The sequence below is a fragment of the Rhagoletis pomonella genome, unplaced genomic scaffold, assembly GCF_013731165.1.
Source record: "Rhagoletis pomonella isolate Grant_MI unplaced genomic scaffold, Rhpom_1.0 Rhpom_scaffold_00001, whole genome shotgun sequence".
Lineage (NCBI taxonomy): Eukaryota > Metazoa > Arthropoda > Insecta > Diptera > Tephritidae > Rhagoletis > Rhagoletis pomonella.
This window is the reverse complement of record NW_023458555.1, coordinates 50,538,442-50,559,932: the sequence shown is the minus strand read 5'-3', so window position 1 is coordinate 50,559,932 and position 21,491 is coordinate 50,538,442. Positions and strand designations below refer to the sequence as shown.

The 21,491-nt window shown below is 36.5% G+C and overlaps 1 protein-coding gene across 1 annotated transcript in view; it reads left to right on the top strand.

Moving 5' to 3' along the window:
• Positions 1–3,758: 3,758 nt before the first annotated feature.
• The window catches only part of LOC118748469 (dynein beta chain, ciliary), a 77,548-nt gene continuing 59,815 nt past the window's right edge, over positions 3,759–21,491 (top strand). The window contains exons 1-10 of the mRNA XM_036482969.1: positions 3,759–4,479; positions 8,491–8,643; positions 8,703–8,914; positions 8,986–9,227; positions 9,293–9,575; positions 9,647–9,912; positions 11,893–12,344; positions 18,281–19,851; positions 20,203–20,209; positions 21,026–21,059. Coding sequence (XP_036338862.1) covers positions 3,759–4,479; positions 8,491–8,643; positions 8,703–8,914; positions 8,986–9,227; positions 9,293–9,575; positions 9,647–9,912; positions 11,893–12,344; positions 18,281–19,851; positions 20,203–20,209; positions 21,026–21,059 — 3,941 coding nt within the window. The remainder of the gene's footprint in view (positions 4,480–8,490; positions 8,644–8,702; positions 8,915–8,985; positions 9,228–9,292; positions 9,576–9,646; positions 9,913–11,892; positions 12,345–18,280; positions 19,852–20,202; positions 20,210–21,025; positions 21,060–21,491) is intronic.

Here is a 21,491-nt window from a genome sequence, read left to right as displayed (position 1 = left end):
TCACCAGAAAATTGAACAGATGGCGTCTGTGTGGTAACTGAGTGCTGTTCTAACTTCAAAAAAAAAAAAAAATAAATATTAATAAAATAAAATCGGCAAAAATGATAGAATTTTCCATAAAACCTTAATCCTTGTTTACAAAAGGAACAAGTATAAAAGTTATCTGCGTTAGTATGCGAGAGGGCAATTCTGGGTATCTTTATCGTAAAATACGAATTAATGTGTGTCGAACCTCTCCTTTTCGAATTAATAGAAGGGTCTCGTTCCGAGCTCTCCTGACTCTAGCTTTGAACTTCTGTCATAGAACAAAATTGCTAAACAGAAGAAGACGTACTTATCGGAACCAAGAATATTTTTGTATGAAATAGCATACGTACGAAGTGTCTATTGATACTATCTGTACCAAAACAAAGATTAGATGGTTTAAGGTTAAAAATATTTAATTTATTTTATCTTCGTCTATTATTTACACTCGTGCCACCTTTGAAGGTTTCGCGCATCACCCGTGTGCGCATACCATAGTTTAAGAATCGCTGCCTTACACTATTGATTTTTTATCATCTAATATGTAGTTACATATGTCCGTATGATTGGCATAATCTGAAATTAATATTTACTAAAAACATTATGTAAACATGCAAATTTATAAGTCAGGGGCGTAGCTGAGGAGGGATAGAGCAGTAGGCGCATAAAAAATATTTACGAAAAGGAAGATATTTATCTTGATGTAGACAATATATAGAGCGCTAATTGCGCACCGCAAATAACTTTTACACACTGGTGAAAGTTGTCGACCTGCAAATATCTTTGAAACAAAGCTGAGAATGCTTCCAATTTTAAACAACTGATTTTTTTAATTTTCATTTTGAATGTAATGGGCCGGCCTGATTCCATTAATGAATATGCTCTGATTTATACATACAAGCGAACAATATAAGTTCGCCACACGCCCTTGATTCTACAGAATTGGAAGGCAATTTCAATAAAAAAATTATTTTTTGTCGAACCTAGCGGTCGTCTTTTTATATTTTTCGGTGACTCCTACACTCGGCAATAATTTTTTTTAAATAGTTCTACTTGAATAATCAAAATACTTACTTAGAGTAAGTTTTACGAAATAGCCCATGCTAATCGAACAGCTGACTGGGTGTGAACAACAAAACTCGGTTAATCTACTCGCTTAAGCTTCTGTCGGTAACTTAATATAAGACTATGTAGTTCTTGTCATATATGTACTTACATATGTACTTAAAAGTGAAAAATAAAGCTCAAACTACGCCACTGTCTATATTTTAAAATGTTACTACCCAGTGAGCATTATAAGCTCTTGAGAATATTTCTAGTCAATTTGATTTTGAGGTACTTACATATGTGCAAAAATGGCTTAAAACGATCGTAAAAATTAAGAGTCGTTGATTGTAAATCAAAAAAAGTTAAAACTATTTTCAAATAAATCGCTTCACTTTGAGTATATTCATTAGCTAAGTGGAAGTTTTAGCTCAACTCTATTTTGCAGGGACCGAACATAACAGTTATTGATGAAAACTATCATGGAAAAATTCACTATTAAGGAAATGTTATACAACTAAATGATACATACCAATCGTTTTCGTTTTTCACCTAGACTCAAATTTAAAAATCAACTTTTATTTGCAATTTTTATGCAAAATTAAACAAAATTACAATTATTTATTAATCCAAAATAACAATTATTTTTGATTATTATATTATGTTTCTTAGATAACAGTTATAGAATCAATTAATAAAAATCAGTCAGTGACTTTTACTTTTAAAAGTCATCAATATAAATCAGTCACTGACTTTTATTTTTTAAATCATTCGTATAAAATTCATTAAAATTTTTCGCAGTTAAAAAGGAGTTGGGAAACAAAAGTTTACTACGACTTATACACATGACTTTTATAAGTATGATTTAAAAAATAAAGATCACTGACTGATTTTTATTTATGTCTTTTATAATTAAAAGTCTTTGATAACTGTTACCTAAGACATGTCATTTAAAAATGAAAAGTAACTGTTATTTGCAGATTAGTTAGATTAAAACAGAAAATAATTGTTATTTTGGATTTATAGAATAAAAATCAGAAATACCGGTTATTTAAGGAGTAATTAAAAAATGTCAAAAAATAATTGTTGAAGACCAATTTCTTTTAATAAAAAGAGTAGTTCCTACAAAGTAAAAAAGAAATTGCTTGCTGGTATTGAATATGGAGCAAAGCAACAAATGCAGTACATATAAATAAAATACCATTGGCCACGCCGAAACGGGGCGCACCCTATCTAAAAGTGCTATTACTTAGACACTTGGACGTGGCAATGCAAGTAATTTCACTCTGTCAAATTCAAGAATTTCGAAAAGTATATGGTGTTTTTTTAGAAGTGCAGAACTTTAAATTGAAATAAAATAATGAGATTGCATAATTTAGAACAGAAAATGGACTTTATTACATAAGTAGAAAAATTATTTTATGCTACAAAATTTTGACTTCTAAGGCAGGTTTGCATGAATAAAGTAATGACCTTACGTTACTCCAGAGAAAATTATCTGCAGGCGTTAAATCGCTCGTTCTCAGTATAGGGTGCCGTTCTCATATGTAGTTTTGTTTATTGCATGCCCGTTTCCGAAACAAACTAAGATTTCGAAGTGGTTCGAAAGCGATAAAAAAAAAACATTTGATTCTTCCGAACATTTTACATAAAGAAAATTGGTCCCTTGGACGAACCTACATTTCTTGGATATGAATTTAATATGAAAAGTGACAGAAGTAAAACAATTATTTTTCACTTAAACTTTTGGTGAAACCGACAGTTATTAAAGGCTCGGATATGAAAATAGTTCAATATTAGTTGAAACGAACTTTCAAGCCAAAATTTAGAAAATTCTTTGAAATAGGTCATAGGTGCCATAAGTTTAGAAAACCCCTATGTGAACATTTCCGGCTTAAGGTATCTTACCTCAAGTAACTTATCTTAAATTTAAAATTTCCTATAATATATATTTTTTCAATAGTATGCTACTTATCTCAACATGAAATCTAACTGACTCATATTTTGGTAGAGTGCAATAAAATATTGTCAAATAAATATATCTTGATTGTTATCTGTTTACGTGGGTTCGAAGACATGTGTGCCTCGGTTGTTAAGGATTTGTTATTTTTTCGATGGTTGTCAATTGCATGGATGTTTCCCAGTGGCTGGTACCATGAAAATAGATAATAGTTGCATCATTCTTTAGTTCGATAGTCGAGAAGAAAAGAAGTGACATTTTAAATTTGTGGAAGCAGATTTTTAAGAAAAAGGTGAAAAAATAAATAGTTATTTGGTTAGAATATGAAATATAATTGGCAAATTTTGGAAAGAAAATACATTTTAATGTGTGTTATCAATGAAAGAAAGTACCTGCCAATAGCTTTTGGCACTAAAATTGTTTTGAAAATTGTGCAACTCAAATCATTGGTTACATAAGTGCGAACCTAACCTCAAAAGCAATTCTATAAAGTGATGAAAAATTCAATGAAAAGCAATAAAAAGCGATTTACATAACAGTCAGTAGCGTAAATAACTAAATTACTCAATATTTATTTAATTTTCCAATTGATAATTGCTAAACGCAAAATTTTAGCAGAAAATTTCCGTTTGACCAAATACACCTTTTAATTTGTTCCTTTTTTAAAAATATTTTAATAATTTTGTAGCAAAATTTTATGCTGTAAAAACCTACTACACCATCCGCTGATATGGAGCCATCCACCAGCGCTGAAGCTGCTGCCGCAGCTGCTGTTGGACCCGATCCACGGCTCGAACTGATGGGCTCCTTTGTGATCAAATCACTCAAATTAAAACCTGAAAAATGGACACGCGTCATAACGGTGGAAGAACACAAAGCCATAATAAAGGAATTTCTAGATCGTCCCATACCGATGGTGCTGGTTATTATACTCACACAAGCCGCTCAATTGGTACCATCCACTACCTTTCCCCTCTCACAACTGAAAAGCAAGGGTGTGTACTTCATTAAGAAACATCCACAGCCTGTGCCACGTGAGGAATGTGGCAATTTTATCATTTTCGGTGACTTGGCTACACGCACCATCGATCAGCTATCGGCGTTGGTTGAGGAGGTGCTTGTACCATTGCTCTCCAATGATGTCAACTACAAGTCGTGGCCCACAATGGTTGCACAGGATGTGCAAAAGCATGTGCATAGCTTGAAGAGCACTGTGCATCAGGTGAAGGGGCAGGTGAGTGGTGAGACCATACTCGCTATGCCGGTGGGTGTGGAGTTGATTGTCAAATTGGCGGCTAAATTGAATGGACCGCGGCGCATAGCAATCGATTTGTATTTGAAAAGTGCTATCGAGGGTGTGGTCATCAAGTGGGCGGAACAAATACATGAAGTCATCAAAGAGAATCCTTCGAATGCGTTTCAAAATAAACAAAACCCAACGCCACATGTTGGTGAGTATGGCAATTTGTTTGGGAGAACAAATATGTATATGTACATTATGGTGGCCCTTAGAAATCAAATGATTGGTTTTTTAAGGCTCACCCCTCCATTGGTAATACCATGGTCTCAGATATCACATATAAATTTTGATTCTTATTGGAGACGGTTAAGTCGTGTCGCACAGGGGCGAAATTATAGATTCCCCTACAGAGACTAAAAATTAAAACTTTTTTTTTTTAGAGACATAACTACTATAAGAGAAAAGAATTAAAATCAATCAATAATTATTATATTGAGATAAATATTTTTCGAGTCATCTATAATTATTATACAAGGACTTATATTATAAAAGGCCTTTCATAATAATTATCACAGAGATAAATATTTTTAAGATTGAAGTCGGCTAAGACGTCTTCATAGGGTTATCTGAACTTTGACCCCTGTGCGACACGCCTTAACTGCCACCAGTCGGGAACAAAATTTATATGTGATAACTTCGAGCATAGTAGCATCGACGTAGGGGTTGAGGCTTCTGATGTAAAAATTTGTTTTCTACATTTAAAAACCACCCTAATGTACATGCATTTGTTTTAAGTTTTTGAATCACATTATTTTAAATGCCTATTTTTAAATCGATTACCCCGATGATCGATTAATTGAGACTTTCGATATTTGAATTTACTTCACAAGGTTCTGATACTAAGAAAAGCTTCGTTCTTTAGAATAAAAAGTCAAAACTTTATTTTGAAGTACATATATGCATATATTCCAGTGGTGCTACCGGAAATTATGTGATTCTAATTCTAGGCCAAACACTAACAGATGTGTAAGCGCCAATCTATTATTATTAGTTCTATTAACCCACATCCGGTGATTGGAGAAATATGACCATGGTAAAAAATACTTCGATAGACTTATCCGAATAGAGAAAAGTCGTTTTTACATTTACAAGACATACAAGTTTGACCCAAATCCACAAAATTTGATTGTTCTTGAAAAAAAATATGGAATGTACATGATCATGAAATTTAAATTTGGAAAAATATCACCCGCACTTCATTTTATCTAACTTCGTTTAAATAAAATATTCTTATTTTTGCATAAAATTAAAATTTGTTTGTACCTTATCAACAAATTCTGAATAAAAATGCATACTACTTGAACATCGGATTAAATGCCAAAATTTTAGATGAACAAATAAACCGTTAGGGGCCTCAAAGTATTTTCTTGTTCTTTTGGACGTTGACCGTACCGACCGTTAAACTTCAAAGGACAATATCTCCGGTACAGAAGAGATAGGCGAAATAAGAAAAACATCCATTTTAGGGGAAACAGTTGTATTTCCAAATGGTGCATAGAGTTTTATGTATAACAAAAAATGTATTCGTAACAAGAATGATAGAATACAAGATCGCGCCAATCGAGCTGAGATTAACTGGGTATGACGTCACAGTATTGAGCGAATGAGAGAGTAAAGAATAATTTTAAAGAAGAAGAAAAAGCGAATATGTGGTGCGAAATAGTGATGTAAAACTAGGTAGAATTGTAGCCTGGTTAAGTTTGAATATCTGAGGTTTTTTGGTTTTCGTTTGTGGAATTGGCCAAAACCATTGAAAGCCGAAAATTGTGGGACTTTCCTTTCAGCTCACCGCACTAAAAGCCCACCCTGCTCCGTTTCCATGCCACCCTGGAACTACCGTAACCCCGCACGAAGCAATTTAGTTCAAATTGTGTTTGAAAACGACTGACCAGTTCTCTTCCGACTCAAGCACCTTCAGGAAAATAAACACTGTTAGCGTCTTCAGTAATATCCTTTGCACCGTCATCATGCTTAATTCTGTACAAATAAGATGATTTTAAGCAACCATGTCCCGTAAGTATTTGAGTCATGTGAAAATCCACTTTCCCATGTTGACTACTTACCCATCTTGACATCGAGGTTATCGGGGGTGCGCGACTATCGTAGCTCTTGATCTGATAATCTGATCCATTGTACTCAAAAGTAGGCGTATGTATGGTGGTCTTAAAATTATGACACACTTTGTAGTGGTTTTTTTCCCTGCCCTGACGGCTGGCATTACGTTGTGGAGAGGGAGCGGGACTTTTTCGCTTGATGCTGTTCCCTGAAAAAAGTGTTTGCCATATGGCAAACGTCTGAGCAATTTTCTATTGACTCAAGCGTAATATCTACAAGTTTGTCAGCCTTAATTGGCCTCTCCACCTTCCTGCTCAAGTTGTCCCTTTCGATTGCAAATCTCAGGCATACGAAAAAACAGTGTCCTGTTCAGTGACCTTTTCGGTACAGACCGTTAAATAGGGGTCGTCCTCGTATGTAAGTTTGTACCCTTAAAAGAACCATATCTCGTTAATATTTTGGCTAGGTCAAGCCATTTGCTTATACTCGGAATGAGTTTATGTGTCCAACGTATCATAGTCGAACGGGCCAAACGATCCTGCCACTGCTACAAGCAGTTTTGCTTTGCTCTTTCTCTACACACCAGCCCTATTATCACTGAGGTATCCGAGAAAGTCTGATTCCGGATTTTAAACTCTGTGCTCCAAACAACCCTCGAAAAAGTATAGCTGGTTCTCAGGGTACTGAGTTCTGCAGTATTTTGTTAATTTGTTTGTGCGAATTCTTCTTATTATTGGCAATGCAATTATTTAGGGAGCTAAAAGTTGTACTCAACTTCACTCTAGGTAACCGCATCAGTTTGCTGGGACTCCAAGTTCAGATATTACATCGTAGCTTATCTTCGTGCTATAAAAGGCAACTTTAAAATCAACGAAATGTGGGTTGTGTGTTGATTTGTTTATGTAGGATCTCCCGGTTTTGACGAACCGCGCAATGGATTTGCTAGGTCTGAAGGTCCGCGCTAGTTGGCGCAAATAGGGGGATCTCCATCCTTCTGTATATGGAAAATACGCCGGGTGGGTAATTAAAATTTGGATTAATCACTGCTACATGGACCCTACCAGCCCTTCGCCGTTGGCCTTGCTGTTCTCACGTCGTCTTGGTTTAGGGAAGGTACGTAAGCTTCGTTCCTATACATTTGGTTGGGGTTCCTGCGGTTATGTCAGCTTTGTACCTTGCGAGGACATGCAATTGTTTGATAAAGACACCCTCCCTATAGATGGCCCAGACTAGAGATGGGCACGGGACTAAATATTCAATCCCGATCACGGCCATCCCGAAATAAAATTGTTAAGTCCCGAACCCGCTCAACCCGCCGTTTTTGCCTCGTGGGTCCCGAAATCTATTGCTAAGAAAAATTTACCAGTCTTTCGAATTAATTTTAAATAATAAAAAAGATCATAAAGATCCATTTTTTTTCTATGTTGTTCGTTTTCATCTCAATAAAACATAAAATAATTCTTATTTTATACAACGTTTTAGGTAAGATTTTCTGAATTTGCGGCGGTTGTGGGTTTTATCGAGAGTGTCAAGAAAGGATTTTGGTCCCGTCCCGCCCGAAAAGTTTTGAAAGGCCTTCCCGATACCGTCCACCCAGGCCATTTTGAAATCTGTACCGTTGGTCCCGCGGCTCCCGATATCCCGCGCCCATCTTTAGTCCAGACATTCCGTATGCATATCCATAAATCTCAGTCCTTGTGTTATGTACGACCGCACATTGCTTGCGTCATTTATTGGTGAACATACCCTGCTAACTTCAGTGAGCACTTAAACCGAAGAAGTCGGTATGGTCCCACCGAAGCTCCCTCCCTTTCTGCCGTGAACCAAGGCTCACACGAACTAGTTAGCGCATTTGGCACATGGGTTGCTCTCATTGTCCAGAGTGCGCGAACGGTAGCGCAAAATTTGGGATTGAGTTTAACCGTGCAACTGTAACTGAATACCCAGAAGAACGACCTTACTACATTGCACTGCCACCCATCGCTTTCCTTTGGCAAAGTTTAATTTTAGACTTGTTGAAGAATCTTCGTACAAAAGATTTCGTTCATTTTAAATTAGATCTTTCTCCCACTTTCGATTAACAAAATTTATTTATTTTAACTTAAAGAAATTGCTTTCTGGAATAATCGCCTCAAAAATTTGTCCTTCATATTCGATCAATTGCGCGGTGAACGAATACGCGCTATGGCTTTAGTGCTGGAATACACCAATAGTGCATATCATCCATGCTTTCAGGGCATATTCAAGAATGTGGTAACAGGTAAACAAACTAGATGCTGAAATTTTAAGATAAAATATATATATATATATATTTGCTAGCGCTGGCCGAAGCGAAAGACATAACGCTCTATCTTAACCCATTGAAGCGTCTTATACAAATGCTGGAAGAGATTGATTTTGCTGAATGCAAACCGTTACTTATACCGTTAATGTATGTGGTCTGCACGATGTGGGGTAATTCACGTTATTACAGTAACTCTTCGAAGATAACGGTGTTGCTGAAACAAATCTGTAATCTAATTATACACCAGGTAATAAAGGATTTATCGGCGTACTCCGAAATATATCTGTTCCCTAAATTTGTATGTTTTCTTAATTATAGGCCAAGCGTTTTCTCGATCCCTCTTCCATATTTCACAGCGATATTGACGAAGCTATGCAACGACTCACACAATCCATACAAATCTTGAAGTTCTTTCGCGAACTTTTCGATTACTACAAAGAACATTTGGCTGAATTCTTTCCCGAGCCGGAGGAGAGACCACCGATTCTCTGGACTTTTCATCCCAATTCCGTTTTCAATCGCTTTAATGCCTTTCTGGAGCGTTTAACAACAATACAATGGTAAGTTTACCAAAAATATCTGCAAACTGTAGTTTCCTTGCACAGCTTTTTTCTGCTTTTATTAGGTTTTTCTTTACGGTGATTGAATTCTTGAAATTAGAGAAAGTAGAGATCGGTGGCCTACGCGGCCGGCAATTGAGTACACGCATCACTGCTGTCTATGTCGAGTTTAATCAGTACTTTACCGCATTCGCCTCCAAGTCCTACGATGTGCTCGATCCCGACGATCATGAATTTGACGAGGATTTCAAGGACTTTCAAACACACATTTTGGAATTGGATATGAAATTGGCTGCGATCTTGTGTCAAGCATTCGATGACTGTCACAATTTGGAGAGCATGTTCAAGGTCAGCATAGTGGATGCAAGAAAGTGGAAGGTTTTGCAAAACTTTTTTTATATAAATTTCATTTCTTTTAGCTTATAAATATTGTGGGCAGCGTAATCGATCGTCCAAAAATTAAGGAGCAATTTACACAGCGATATACAGAAATTGTACAAATGCTCGAAGTGGAAATGACCACCTGTGAGGATATATTCTACAAGCAACTGGATTTACAGCAAGTGAATAAAAATTTATATCCCGATTATAATTGTCCACCAGTAGCGGCTTTCATACGTTGGTGCAATCAACTGGAAGCGCGCATTAGTACGCCTATGAAACATTTTCAAAAACTACAACACGAGTAAGTATATATTTATATAAAATTTTCTAAATTTATATCCAACACATCAGCTACGAACAAAATCAAAGTTAGACGGTGGACGGCAAAGCATTAAGTCTGACCGCAATTCTAACCGCATGTTTCGAAATATTCTGTCATATATCTCGGTCACGAGCCAAACCCGTGACGGTTTGGTAGAATGCTAAGTAAATAGGGGCAACATAGATATACCAAGTGCAGTCGACAGAAGAGGTCGAGTAGCAACATTCATGTGAAAGCTTATTTCCTCATTTCACAAATATCTTTTTAAGATGTTTAGCAGATGGGTAGGGAATGTGGAATTATATTCATCCCTAGGGAAGGGAAACTTAAAGACAAATGATTAGAGGCCGACAGTTACCTTAAAGCTTTTAGAAATAATAGTTATATATTTACATATTAGGGAAAGATCAGTGGTCGGTAGTACTAGATATTTAGAAACATTAGACTTTAAGGAATATACCCTGGTTGGCTCCGTGGACTGGGAGGGATCCTTCAATAATGTCCTCTCGGATACAATAAGCCGGACATTTCTAGAACGTAGCAGTCAGCGTTCCATAGTATGAGCTTGAGTTGACTCCATGAATGAGGGTAGAGTGATCAATGCGGATATTGGCACTTCCCCTTTTCTCTGGCTCCTGGTGGTGAATGAAATCCAGAGATCATTAAAAACAAAAGGAATGAAGGTTGTTGCCTATGGTGACGATATTGTAATACTTATCTCGGAAACATTGCTGGCAGCGATAAGTGAACTAATCAAGCGAGCACTGGACGACTTCTCGAAGTGGGCCAAATCAAAAGTGAAAAGTTCCCACTTTTTCTCTGCTGCTTTGAATTCCTCCAAATTGAATTGGGAAGGGAGTATGGAGAATAGCATTAACAAGTTTCTAACGGATTATTACATCAGTAAAAGAGCTTTTTGAAAACAATAGGAAAGGAAAATTGATGAATACACCATAGCCATTAAAAATTACTTATGGGTAAATCGAGAATATCTATATAGGTTCCGAACTTCGAATGCTTTGTCTAAAGGTTATTAAGTACATGGCTAAAACTGCAAATTAATCTAGATAAATCTTTAACTTAAGCCACCCGAGCAAGTTTTATAATGCTCTTTGGATCAACGTAGCGTGTGAATTTAAAGGTTATACAAAGGCTTTACCACATAACGGTCCCTTCAATTGGGGTTTATACTTTCGCTGTTAGGTGGCCAACAACTCTTCAAAAAGAAAAATGATTACCAGGTGCATGGTTCAAGGATACACGGTAAATGATTTGTTCTACCTTGGACCTGGAGCTACCCCATATGTGTATGTTCAAGCAGAAGTAACTTCGATAGAGAGAAATATCTATATTATCAAAATGAACCTACTTTGGCAGGAAATTCTAAATCAAAATTAGGAAGTCAAGACAAACGAACTCCCTTAGTAAGTTTCCAGAAATGTACGCAAATTGGTACATAGATGAGGCAAATATAGATAATAGAATGGTTGCAATAGGCGGATGGCTCATTGCGCTGTAAGTGGAGATGGTAAAAATCTCAAATTGGGCATTAATGGGAATCTTTTTCGATGGATAAACGACACATCTAGAGTTTTCGAAGAGTATTGAGACTATCTTCAACTCGTGGAAGCGGAAGTCGCTGCAAAAGTTTTAAGTGATATAAGTAAAGCTGGCATCAGTTTACGGATTATTTAACCGTTCAGCGAAGCTTCTGTGTTGGCAAATGCACTAGCTGGCCCATGTGGCTTCGGGGTTGGGGACTTCACGATTTAAAATTCCTTGAAAGTTTCATTGCCCCTTGTTTGCTATACGTTACTGATTAACGAACTCCAGAATTTGGATTAAGCTTCAAAGGAGCAAGGGGAGAAGTAACTTAAAATATGAATGCAAAGGTTATCGACAGGAAAATGAAAATTGCATCCTCCTTTTTTTCTCTATTTCCTTCTCTTTATTCCACAGTATCACCAAATCCGAGATGGCCCTTGATATCTATACACGCTACGAACGCTTGATGCGCCGTCTGGGCATACACAAAACGTGTGCTTTCGAAGAATGGAGTGAAAAGTTGCCAGAGCAAATCGAAATGAATCTAAAAGTTTCGCTCATAGCACGCGATCCCAATAGCAATTCGTTGATTTTAAATTTCAGTCCAGAGCTCTTTAGTATTCTGCGTGAGGTGCATTATTTGAAGCAAATGGCTGTGGAGGGTATACCGGAAATTGCTTTGGATTTTGCTGAGAAAAATGAAACGTTCCGCACTTATACATTGAATTTGGAGAAGACTATAGACTGGTATAACACTATACAGGAAAATAGTTCTCCGGTTGAATTGCAGCTGATCGAATCGGAAATAAAACAAATCGATGACTTGGTGGTGATTGGTGTCAACGAATTGGTATGGAATTCAGACGGTAAGTAGAAAAGAAAGGATGAAGTTTTAGTACTTGGTAGATAATAAATATAACAAGTAAGAAAGTCTAAGTTCGGTCGGAGCCGAACATTAAATACCCGGCGCAAGTATTAAATATATGTTTTTCACCTTTCCGAAAGCTACCGCTACATGATAAACCGGGGTGTATCAATTTGGAGTAAATTAGCGTCCTTAAATTTCGAAATATTGAAGTTTCAAGCATTTCTGAAATTTACTATTATATGAAAAGCGGCCGTAATTTTAGTTGGATTTCAATAATTTTCAACGTTTTGCTTCTATGTGGCAAGCACAATAACCACACCGAGTTTGGTACAAATTGGTAGAACGGTTACCGAGATACATATATGTGATCATAAGTGGGCGGTGCCACGCCCATTTTTCAAAATTTTATCCTAAACATATTTCCTGGTAAAGAATTGTTGCAAGCATCCACTTTGAATAAATTAGCTTCAATAATTACTGATTTATCGAAGATTTCGTATATCTCTAAATTACCGTTATATGGGATGTGGGCGTGGTTATAGTTTTATCAGTATTTTTCTTTTAATCAAAATATGTTGAAATAAAAGTGAAACTAAAAAATTTTTTGCCAGGGATAAAATATTACAAATTAGGGTGAAATTAATATTTTAAGAAAACATCTACCATCGCACAGTGGTTGCATTTATGTAGGGAGAGCGGCCAAAAATACTTTTAATGGACATATCGGGATAAAATTTTTACCCTAAGGTCTGTTGAGAGTAAAAACTGTAATATGTAAAAGTGGGCGGGGTTGGACACGCCCACATACAGTCATAGGAAAAAAATAGTGATACGACATTGTGACCAGTTTCGGCTATTTTTTTTTTGTTTGTGTAATGTTTATATTTTTATAAAAATACAACTCACTATCTAACAAAAACCACATAAGTCCAAATTTTGAACTTTATAAAAAAAGTAGAAAAATTCAACAAAATTCTAAAACAACACAAACCTTTTTAATAAGAACTTTTAGAAAAAATCTAGGTGTGCAGTTTTATAGCCCACTGAATTCTAGCTCAAGATAGTGCAAGTTTGAAGTGGCTAAAAATTTGCGTTGATTGTTGATAATATTTTTTTTTTGTCAAACATACTTTGAATGGAAGAAAATGCGCGACACCGTCGGGAAAAAAATTATTATTAATTTCTTAGCCACTTAAAACTTGCACTATCTTGAGCTAGAATTCAGTGGGCTATAAAACTGCTTTCATAACTTTTTTCTAAAAGTACTTATTTAAAATGTTTGGTGTTGTTTTAAAATTTTGTTGAATTTTTATATTTTTTTTACAAAGTTTGGAATTTGTTTTTTGTTAGATACTGACTTGTATTTTTATAAAAAAAAATAAACATTAAACAAACAAAAAAAAAATAGCCGAAACTGGTCACAATGTCGTATCACTATTTTTTTCCTATGACTGTATGTGGGCGTGTCCAACCCCGCCCACTTTTACATATTACAGTTTTTACTTTTAACAGACCTTAGGTAAAAATTTTATCCCGATATGTTCGTCGACGCTTAAAGCTCAGTTAGTCAACGACGTAGCGTAAACGTAGGTTGACGTACGTAGCAGCATATCAAATTTACTGTTGATAGAGAGAGAGAGAAGCAACGGCAACGTCACCGCCATGCGGTGGTGAGTTTTCGTTAGCACGCGAATACATTTTTGTAACTCATATCGATCTGGCTCAAAACCCTCATATTCAATATCTTTCGCTGGGTATTAACCCAGCAAATTTTGAAATTTTTGGAATGCGTACAGAAATTTTCACGCCAAATCTCAAGAACATGCAATCGAGAAAATTCGCAGTGTTAACTTGTGCCTAGAAACATTTTGAATTAGAAAATTAGATGTGTAAAACAAGAAATAAACATAAAAATAAAATAATGTAAAAAAAAATTCTTTTAAAAACAAGCTTTTATTTAACATGTACAATCAAAGGAATAAAATAAAGTAGTGTAACAAAATATTTTTTAGCAAGAAAATTTTGTCAAAACTGCACTAAAATGAATAAAATAAAATAAGTTAAGGTCTCGTTAAAGTTACTAAAAGGCATTTAGTGAAAGGAGTTATTCAAACTCTAATGAAAATTACTTACAATTTGTACTAATTTACTTCGTTTTTCTGCATACATACATATACATACCTAACCAATTATGCATGTACGCTGAATTCGCCGACAAGCTTTTATATTAAAAACCGTTGTATATTAAAAAGTGTTATTTTATTTTATGTACAAAATTTTGCAATAGATATTAAAATAATTCAACTTGCAATGAAAGAGAACAGAAGACTATGCAAGCAAAATGTTATTTGCTTACGTTTTGTAGAAACATACAGATGTACATACATATGTACATATAGCAGCAGTTAATTTCATTTAAAGAAATGGCGTGTCGTCCATTTCCGCTGTAGCGTATGTAAATGGAATATATTTACAGGTCTATTCTGCACGTTACCGAAGATTTTGTGACCGGAAAATTTTATTACCAAAACATGTTACCACTTCTTGTCACCTCGATTCTAGGTACGTTGGTAATGCAGTGAAAATATTCAGCAACTCAGCTATGAAGATTTGTGGAAATTCCGGTATTGCATATTTCACGGGGCAATATTTTGTTAGCAGCTTATGAGATGGTAACCAAATTTATCGGTTACAAGAGAGCACAGAATGCGAAAAAGGTTTAAAAATTGACAGACACTTAATACCAGTTATAAAATTTATGTTACCGGCGCAGAATTGACCTGTTAGACGCAATATTTAACTTCTCCTGGCGGTGCGACATCTGGAGTCTTCTAATTGTATCTCATTGATATGATGCCTACAACGAGATTCATATCTAGACCAGGTTGATATCTAGAATTTGCCACAAATAGCTTTGCTGCACTACCGCCGGCAGCTTTAACAATTTTATAGTGGTTTTACGTTCTTTGGCAAATTACGCTCTGTTAGCCATAAATCTTACTATTTTTTGACCGCCTTTGAATCAAGACCCCTGGACCATATAGGGAATTCATTTATATTTTAAACTGCATTGTCATCGCGATTGGAATTATGCTGAAAATTTCAAGTCTCTAACTTGTCGGAAAGTTAGTTTAATATCGATTGGAAATTTCCGCGACTTTCGCGGGATGACCAAGTAAAATAAAAGCTTATAAAACTGTAGAAAATAAAGAGCTTGGATTAGGTTATGGAATACTACGCGAGCCTCTGCAGATCAATGCATCTACACTGAACACTTTTATAATTTTAAAATATTAACAAACAATATGTAAATAAAAATATTGAGGGCCGATAGGGAAAACACACTTAAAACATTACCTGAATACTTGAAAGACGAACCAAGAAACACACAAAATCCTACTTTTCTAAAACAACGATTTCCATAGAACACAACACGAATTATCTAAAAGTTTAATGGTAGAAATAAAGTCAATACTTTTATGTACAATATCCATTGCATACAATTTTAACTCACTCGGCTTTTCACAATGTTTTAGTTACGTTAAATCCAATTAAATTTTCAGCGTGCTGACGCTGTAAAAATAAAATGAACAATTGATGACACTTTTTTGCTTTTTTCAGAAACAGCCGTTAGAATTAAAACAAAAAATATATGACAACATGAAGTTTGGACAAAGAACTGAAGGCAAAGCCTATTTTGGTTCAAACATTTTTACATACATTTTTTTAATTTTGTCCTATGGCAGCAACCACTGTGCATCGTTGATTGCAATTCATCAATATAAGCTTTTATTTAACGAAAAATTACACACATCAACAATCTTTGCGATTGTCAAAATTTTCTAAAATTTCACTAGCCTCACGAGCTTTGAAATTTTACTCACCTCATAGGTGTCAAAAATTTACTCGCTGCGAATTTTGTTACCGATTCACACACGCTCTTTATATGATTTTAAAATGCTGGCAAACGTCAGAAGAAAAATCATGGCCGACGAATTGAGAGAATGAATTTATTGGTTCATATACCATCTGTCTCGGCAACTTGAAGGGATTAAAAGAGTCAATCGCGCAAAGTATGCGGCATTTTCTGGTGTTTCACTAGAAAACAAAAAGCAGTCAACGACCTCGCAGCGGCTGTTCAGGATTTAATGGTCAGTTGCACCTTGCTCAAGTTGATTCAAATGCTTTTCTGGTGGCTATCAGAAGGAAATGGAAATTTAATGGCTGTAATAGGAACAAGGGACACCGCTACATTTTGTATGCTTATAACAGTTTCCAACCCTTTCAGCCCAAAGTACTATCAAGCCTTCCTAATAAAAGTAAACTGTTTCTTTTCTTGGTCGCCGAACTCCTGACGTCTCTCACGTTTATTTGAGGGCAGAAAAGGCATCACTTTCGCCGGATCAGAGCGCAACCTGCTGAGAAAAGAACACGACGCCTTGTGAAAGGGCTGAGAAAAGAACATGAAAATGTGACAGCGCTAACACAAGGCAGAATAAGTGCAGCCTTTTTTCGAAAAAAGAAAACGCTATTAGTGTAGCCAATGCCGGACGGTCACACAGAATGTGCTCCGACGTCTTCTCCTCTTCAAGACAAAGACAGTATCCCGTCAATAAGAAACTTGATGTTGGCTCTATTGAAAAGGTGTCTACATATCTTTCCCAGCAAAACGATAACCAAAAGTCTAGCCTGGCTAAGTCCCCCTACCTCTTCACAGTTCTTACTGCGTTCTGAGTTTACCGACGTTTCGATTATGATTTTCGAATAGCGCCGACTGAGTCCCCAAAATGGGTTCAGTCCTACAAGTGTAGACGATGAGTCTTCCCTCGTCAGTTCGTCGGCGACCTGCTTACCTTCGATCACGCGAGGTACCTAGCTTAGTAACATCGTATTCCTTGCTATCAAGAGTGGGATCCTAGGCAATAACACTAGTTCATTGATGGATACAAGTTGGAAGGCAAAGCAGATGCGCTTGTCGTTGGACCTGTTATCAAATTTTTTATTGAAATGGGTACTTGGTCTGCGGTTTTTAAGCCTGAGGGACTAGAAATCTCAGTTTTTTTGCCAGATTGATCCTTAAAAAGGATTTTAAATGCGCCTTTCTAGCTATATATTCAGACATAAAGGCGGCTATAAAGGCGCTATACAATAGGACAATCGCTACTGGGTTCGTTAAAACGTACTTTGCATTTGCGAATTCCTAGAAGCCACTACTGCTTGGAGTCCAACCCAAAAGCGACTCCGCGCTTGAATATGTTCCCATTGCTCTTATAACTGAGAGTAGAGCCAACCTTTTGACGGCTTTGGCCGCGAGACTATGAAGGCATTACCCACAATATAATGTATTACAGTGCAATATAGCCCTTCTAGTAATTTGGAGTGCAGACCCCATGTTCGACCAAGAAGTCTTCGACACGCCCAAATAGGCCGAGTGGCATTACTATGGGTTTTGTATAGAAGGAAATTCCAACTTATTATCTTACATATCTTGGCTAACTCCAAGATATTTTACTTCGTCAAAGTATTCAACAAATGTTTCTCCACGGTTAGCCGGACCAAGGTACGGCTTATACCTTCTTTTAAGCGGTGTTCACGTACCGCCTTTTGAGGGTTTATATAGAGGCCCTGGTTGGCACAACAGTTTGATGCCACACGCAGAGCTGCATTTATATCGTTTGATACAGTACTACCACATTTTCAAATAACAATAATTACCAAGTCGTCCGCGTACCCAACAGCACCGCAGCCACATTCCTATAGTTTGGTTAATAGGTCATCCACCGCAAAAGACTAGATTAAAAGAGAAGGAATACCTCCCTGTGGGCATCCCCTTATGGCTCTTTTCCCTTTACTTTGTCATTAAAATATGAATCTTATATCGCAAGTTTCCAATGCTATTTATAAGCTATCATCTAACACTTCTATACCCTACAGATATCACCACATATCTAAACAACCTTCGTACTCCCGTCGCGGCATTGCAAAATCGCATGCATCATACCCAAAGTAATCTAAAACAAATCAGTCAACTCATGTCTGTTTGGGCAAAACAACCGCTCTTTGAGCGTAGAGATTCTAAAAAGGATACCGTGCTTTGCATTGACGAGCGGCCAGACCGCACAGCAAAACGTTATGCGGAAATACAAGCCGCCTCTGTAGAGATACATAAATTGCTTGAGGATAATATGTTACAGTTCAATATGGTTAATAGGCAGGAAGATGAGATTTGGTTGAACTATGTGAACTTTGTGGATAATATTGTATATGAGAACATATTGAAGACGGTAGGTGTGAGCGTGGGCTATCTAGCAGAAAATATGGATGCCGACAACAATTGTGCGCCACTTTTCGAATCTCGCTTGGAATTAGTCGAGCCGAATTTAGTATTTGTGCCTTCGCTTGATCCCGCAGATCCGATGGGTTTTAACAACATGTTGATAGAGCTGATGCGCGACATAATGAAAATGGCTACGCTGATAAAGCGGTTGAAGAAAAATGAAAAACGTAATTATGGTGATATGGTTAAGGAAAACCAGGACATCATTGATATGCGTCGCGAGATTTTGAATGGCGTCGATCGCGTTATGGAGGAAGCATCGCTCTTCTGTCGCCAATTCGAGCGTTACTCTTACCTTTGGCTCGACGATCGACAAGAATGCATGGAATATTTCCTAGAGTATGGACGCATATTAGATGTGGAGGAAATTGATTTGGTGCTGATGAAAGAACCGGGCGCACCGGAGCCATGTCCGCCCACCATCGAGGCTTTCCGCGAACAAATCGACAACTACGAATCGCTGTTTAATGAAATCGAAGATATTGCACCATTTCAAATTTTCAATGCCTGGTTTCAAGTCGATGTGCGCCCCTTTAGACAAGCGCTGTTGAATACAGTTTGCAAGTGGGGCAATATGTTTAAGGAGCATCTGGTGAACACCGTCACGAATAATCTAATGGATTTGAGTGGTTTCATACGAAAGGCAGACGAAGGTCTGCTGCAGACTGTTAAGGAGGGCGATTACGCTGGACTCGTCAGCATTATGGCTTTTCTGATGCAGGTTAAGGAGCGCGCTGTTAAGACGGACAACATGTTCGAACCCATGCAAGAGACCATACAGCTGCTGAAATACTTCGACATGGACATACCGGAGGAGGTAAATGTTCTGCTGCAAGAGCTGCCCGAGCAATGGGTCAACACGAAGAAGATTGCGATGACCGTGAAGCAACAGGTGTCGCCCTTGCAGGCTACCGAAGTGGTGCGCATACGCAATAAGGTTGCCGAGTTTGAGACGCACACTCAGCTATTCCGGGACATCTTCAAACATTATAAATTCTTCCGATTTGATTGTCACCAGCCCTATTTGCTGATTGATCGCATAAACGATGACATACATCGGCTGGAATGCGAAATGCGCGACATACAGGAGTCGGGTAGTCTGTTCGAGGTTAATATACCCGAGTTTAAGGCATTGAAGCAATGCCGCAAGGAGTTGCGTATGTTGAAGGTAATAATTTTCTTTTCTAGTCGACGATGTATATGTACTACTATACATGTGTATATAGTTATTAAACAAATTTTTTCTGCATTGAATTTTTTGCAAGTACATAATTGTGCAGTCAAAAGCTGTTACAACATTTTTTAAAAACTATTTTGTATTTTGCATGCGACAATTTGGAAACTTTGTTTTTAATTTGAAAGACATTTGCATTTTTATGACTGGGACTTTAGACTTTACAACCTATTTCCCTAGCTAACACGAGTATAGCCAAGACTGTTTTAAAAGTCGTACTTGTTAAACAACGTCCTTTTTTGAGTTGCCCTCCATTAATGAAATATTAAAATTATGTCATTGTAGCTGAGTGGTTAGGGGTGCATATAACCGATGAGTTCGATCCTTAGTCCGAGCAACATCTAACAGCTAGATTGGTCCTTATTACATCTACATCAACATTTTATAGGGCACTCCTTTTTGGGTTTGAAAACATTTAATTTTTTTGGAAATCTGATAAATTTGACATATTATTGAAACCAGAGACCGAAATAAACGTTAAATATCGTTAGATTGGTATTTAGACCATGCAAAATCTTTATTTTTCGTTTTTTATTTTCAATGAATTTTTCCCTACTTGACCTTCAAATCACCTCGAACCTGACGTGATGGAGGCTAACGTACCTCGGATTGGATTCAGCGCGTTGAAACATACGCAGATATGGAAAATATGCCATAAATTTTCTTTTTTGTGATCCTGTGTAATTGTTATATTTGGAGTTTTAATTTTTTGGCCAAATTTAATTGTTATTGTGTGATTTTTTTTTTTTGTCAAAAATAATCGCCTTTTTGCATCTTTATTTTTTCGATTATTTTTTCAATTTAAATTTTAAGATAACGGTTATAATAGGACCGAAAAAGTCAAAATCGAAGACAACGACAAAAAATTGATTGAAAACATTAGAATTCGAAAGAAAGGAGAAATCCAATTTTAACGGTAAAATTATCATTATTATTAGAAAGATCATAACCGTTACCGTGCCTGATTAAAACCCATTCATATAAATTAATAAACTCACTGAGTTATAGCTGGTCAAGGTCAATGTTTATTTTTTATTTTTGCGATAAAAAAAAATATATTTTCAAACCCTGGTGGCGATCACAAGTTTTTTCTTTAAATTTAGAAAAGGGGTGCCCCATTATGTTAATATTTTAAGAACCACTCCAATGCACATCATTTTTATATGTGGAAACTCTATTCGGGAATTCATCTGAATAAAAGCGTTTTCTAATATTTTTGATAGGGTTACCATCTATAAAAACAATCCACAATTACAAACTTAATTCTGGGATATATTCAATTGGGGGGTACCAAAAGGACGCTTAGCTAACGTTTCAGTAGCAAAACTTATCAGCACACTAACCAGGTATTGGCTAGTTGCGTGTAAGGTTAAATTTCAAACTTTATCGCAATGGTGTGCCAGGATATTTTTTACCTATGGACTGGAAACAGGTTGTTTAGTCAAAGATCTCTGGCAACTCTCCATGTATTGTTTTGTATTTTGAAGTATTTTTTTAAAGAAAATAGTTTTGCACAAAAAAAAACAGGTAATACGCAGAATGGACCATCTCATAATCAACAAAACAATTTTTTT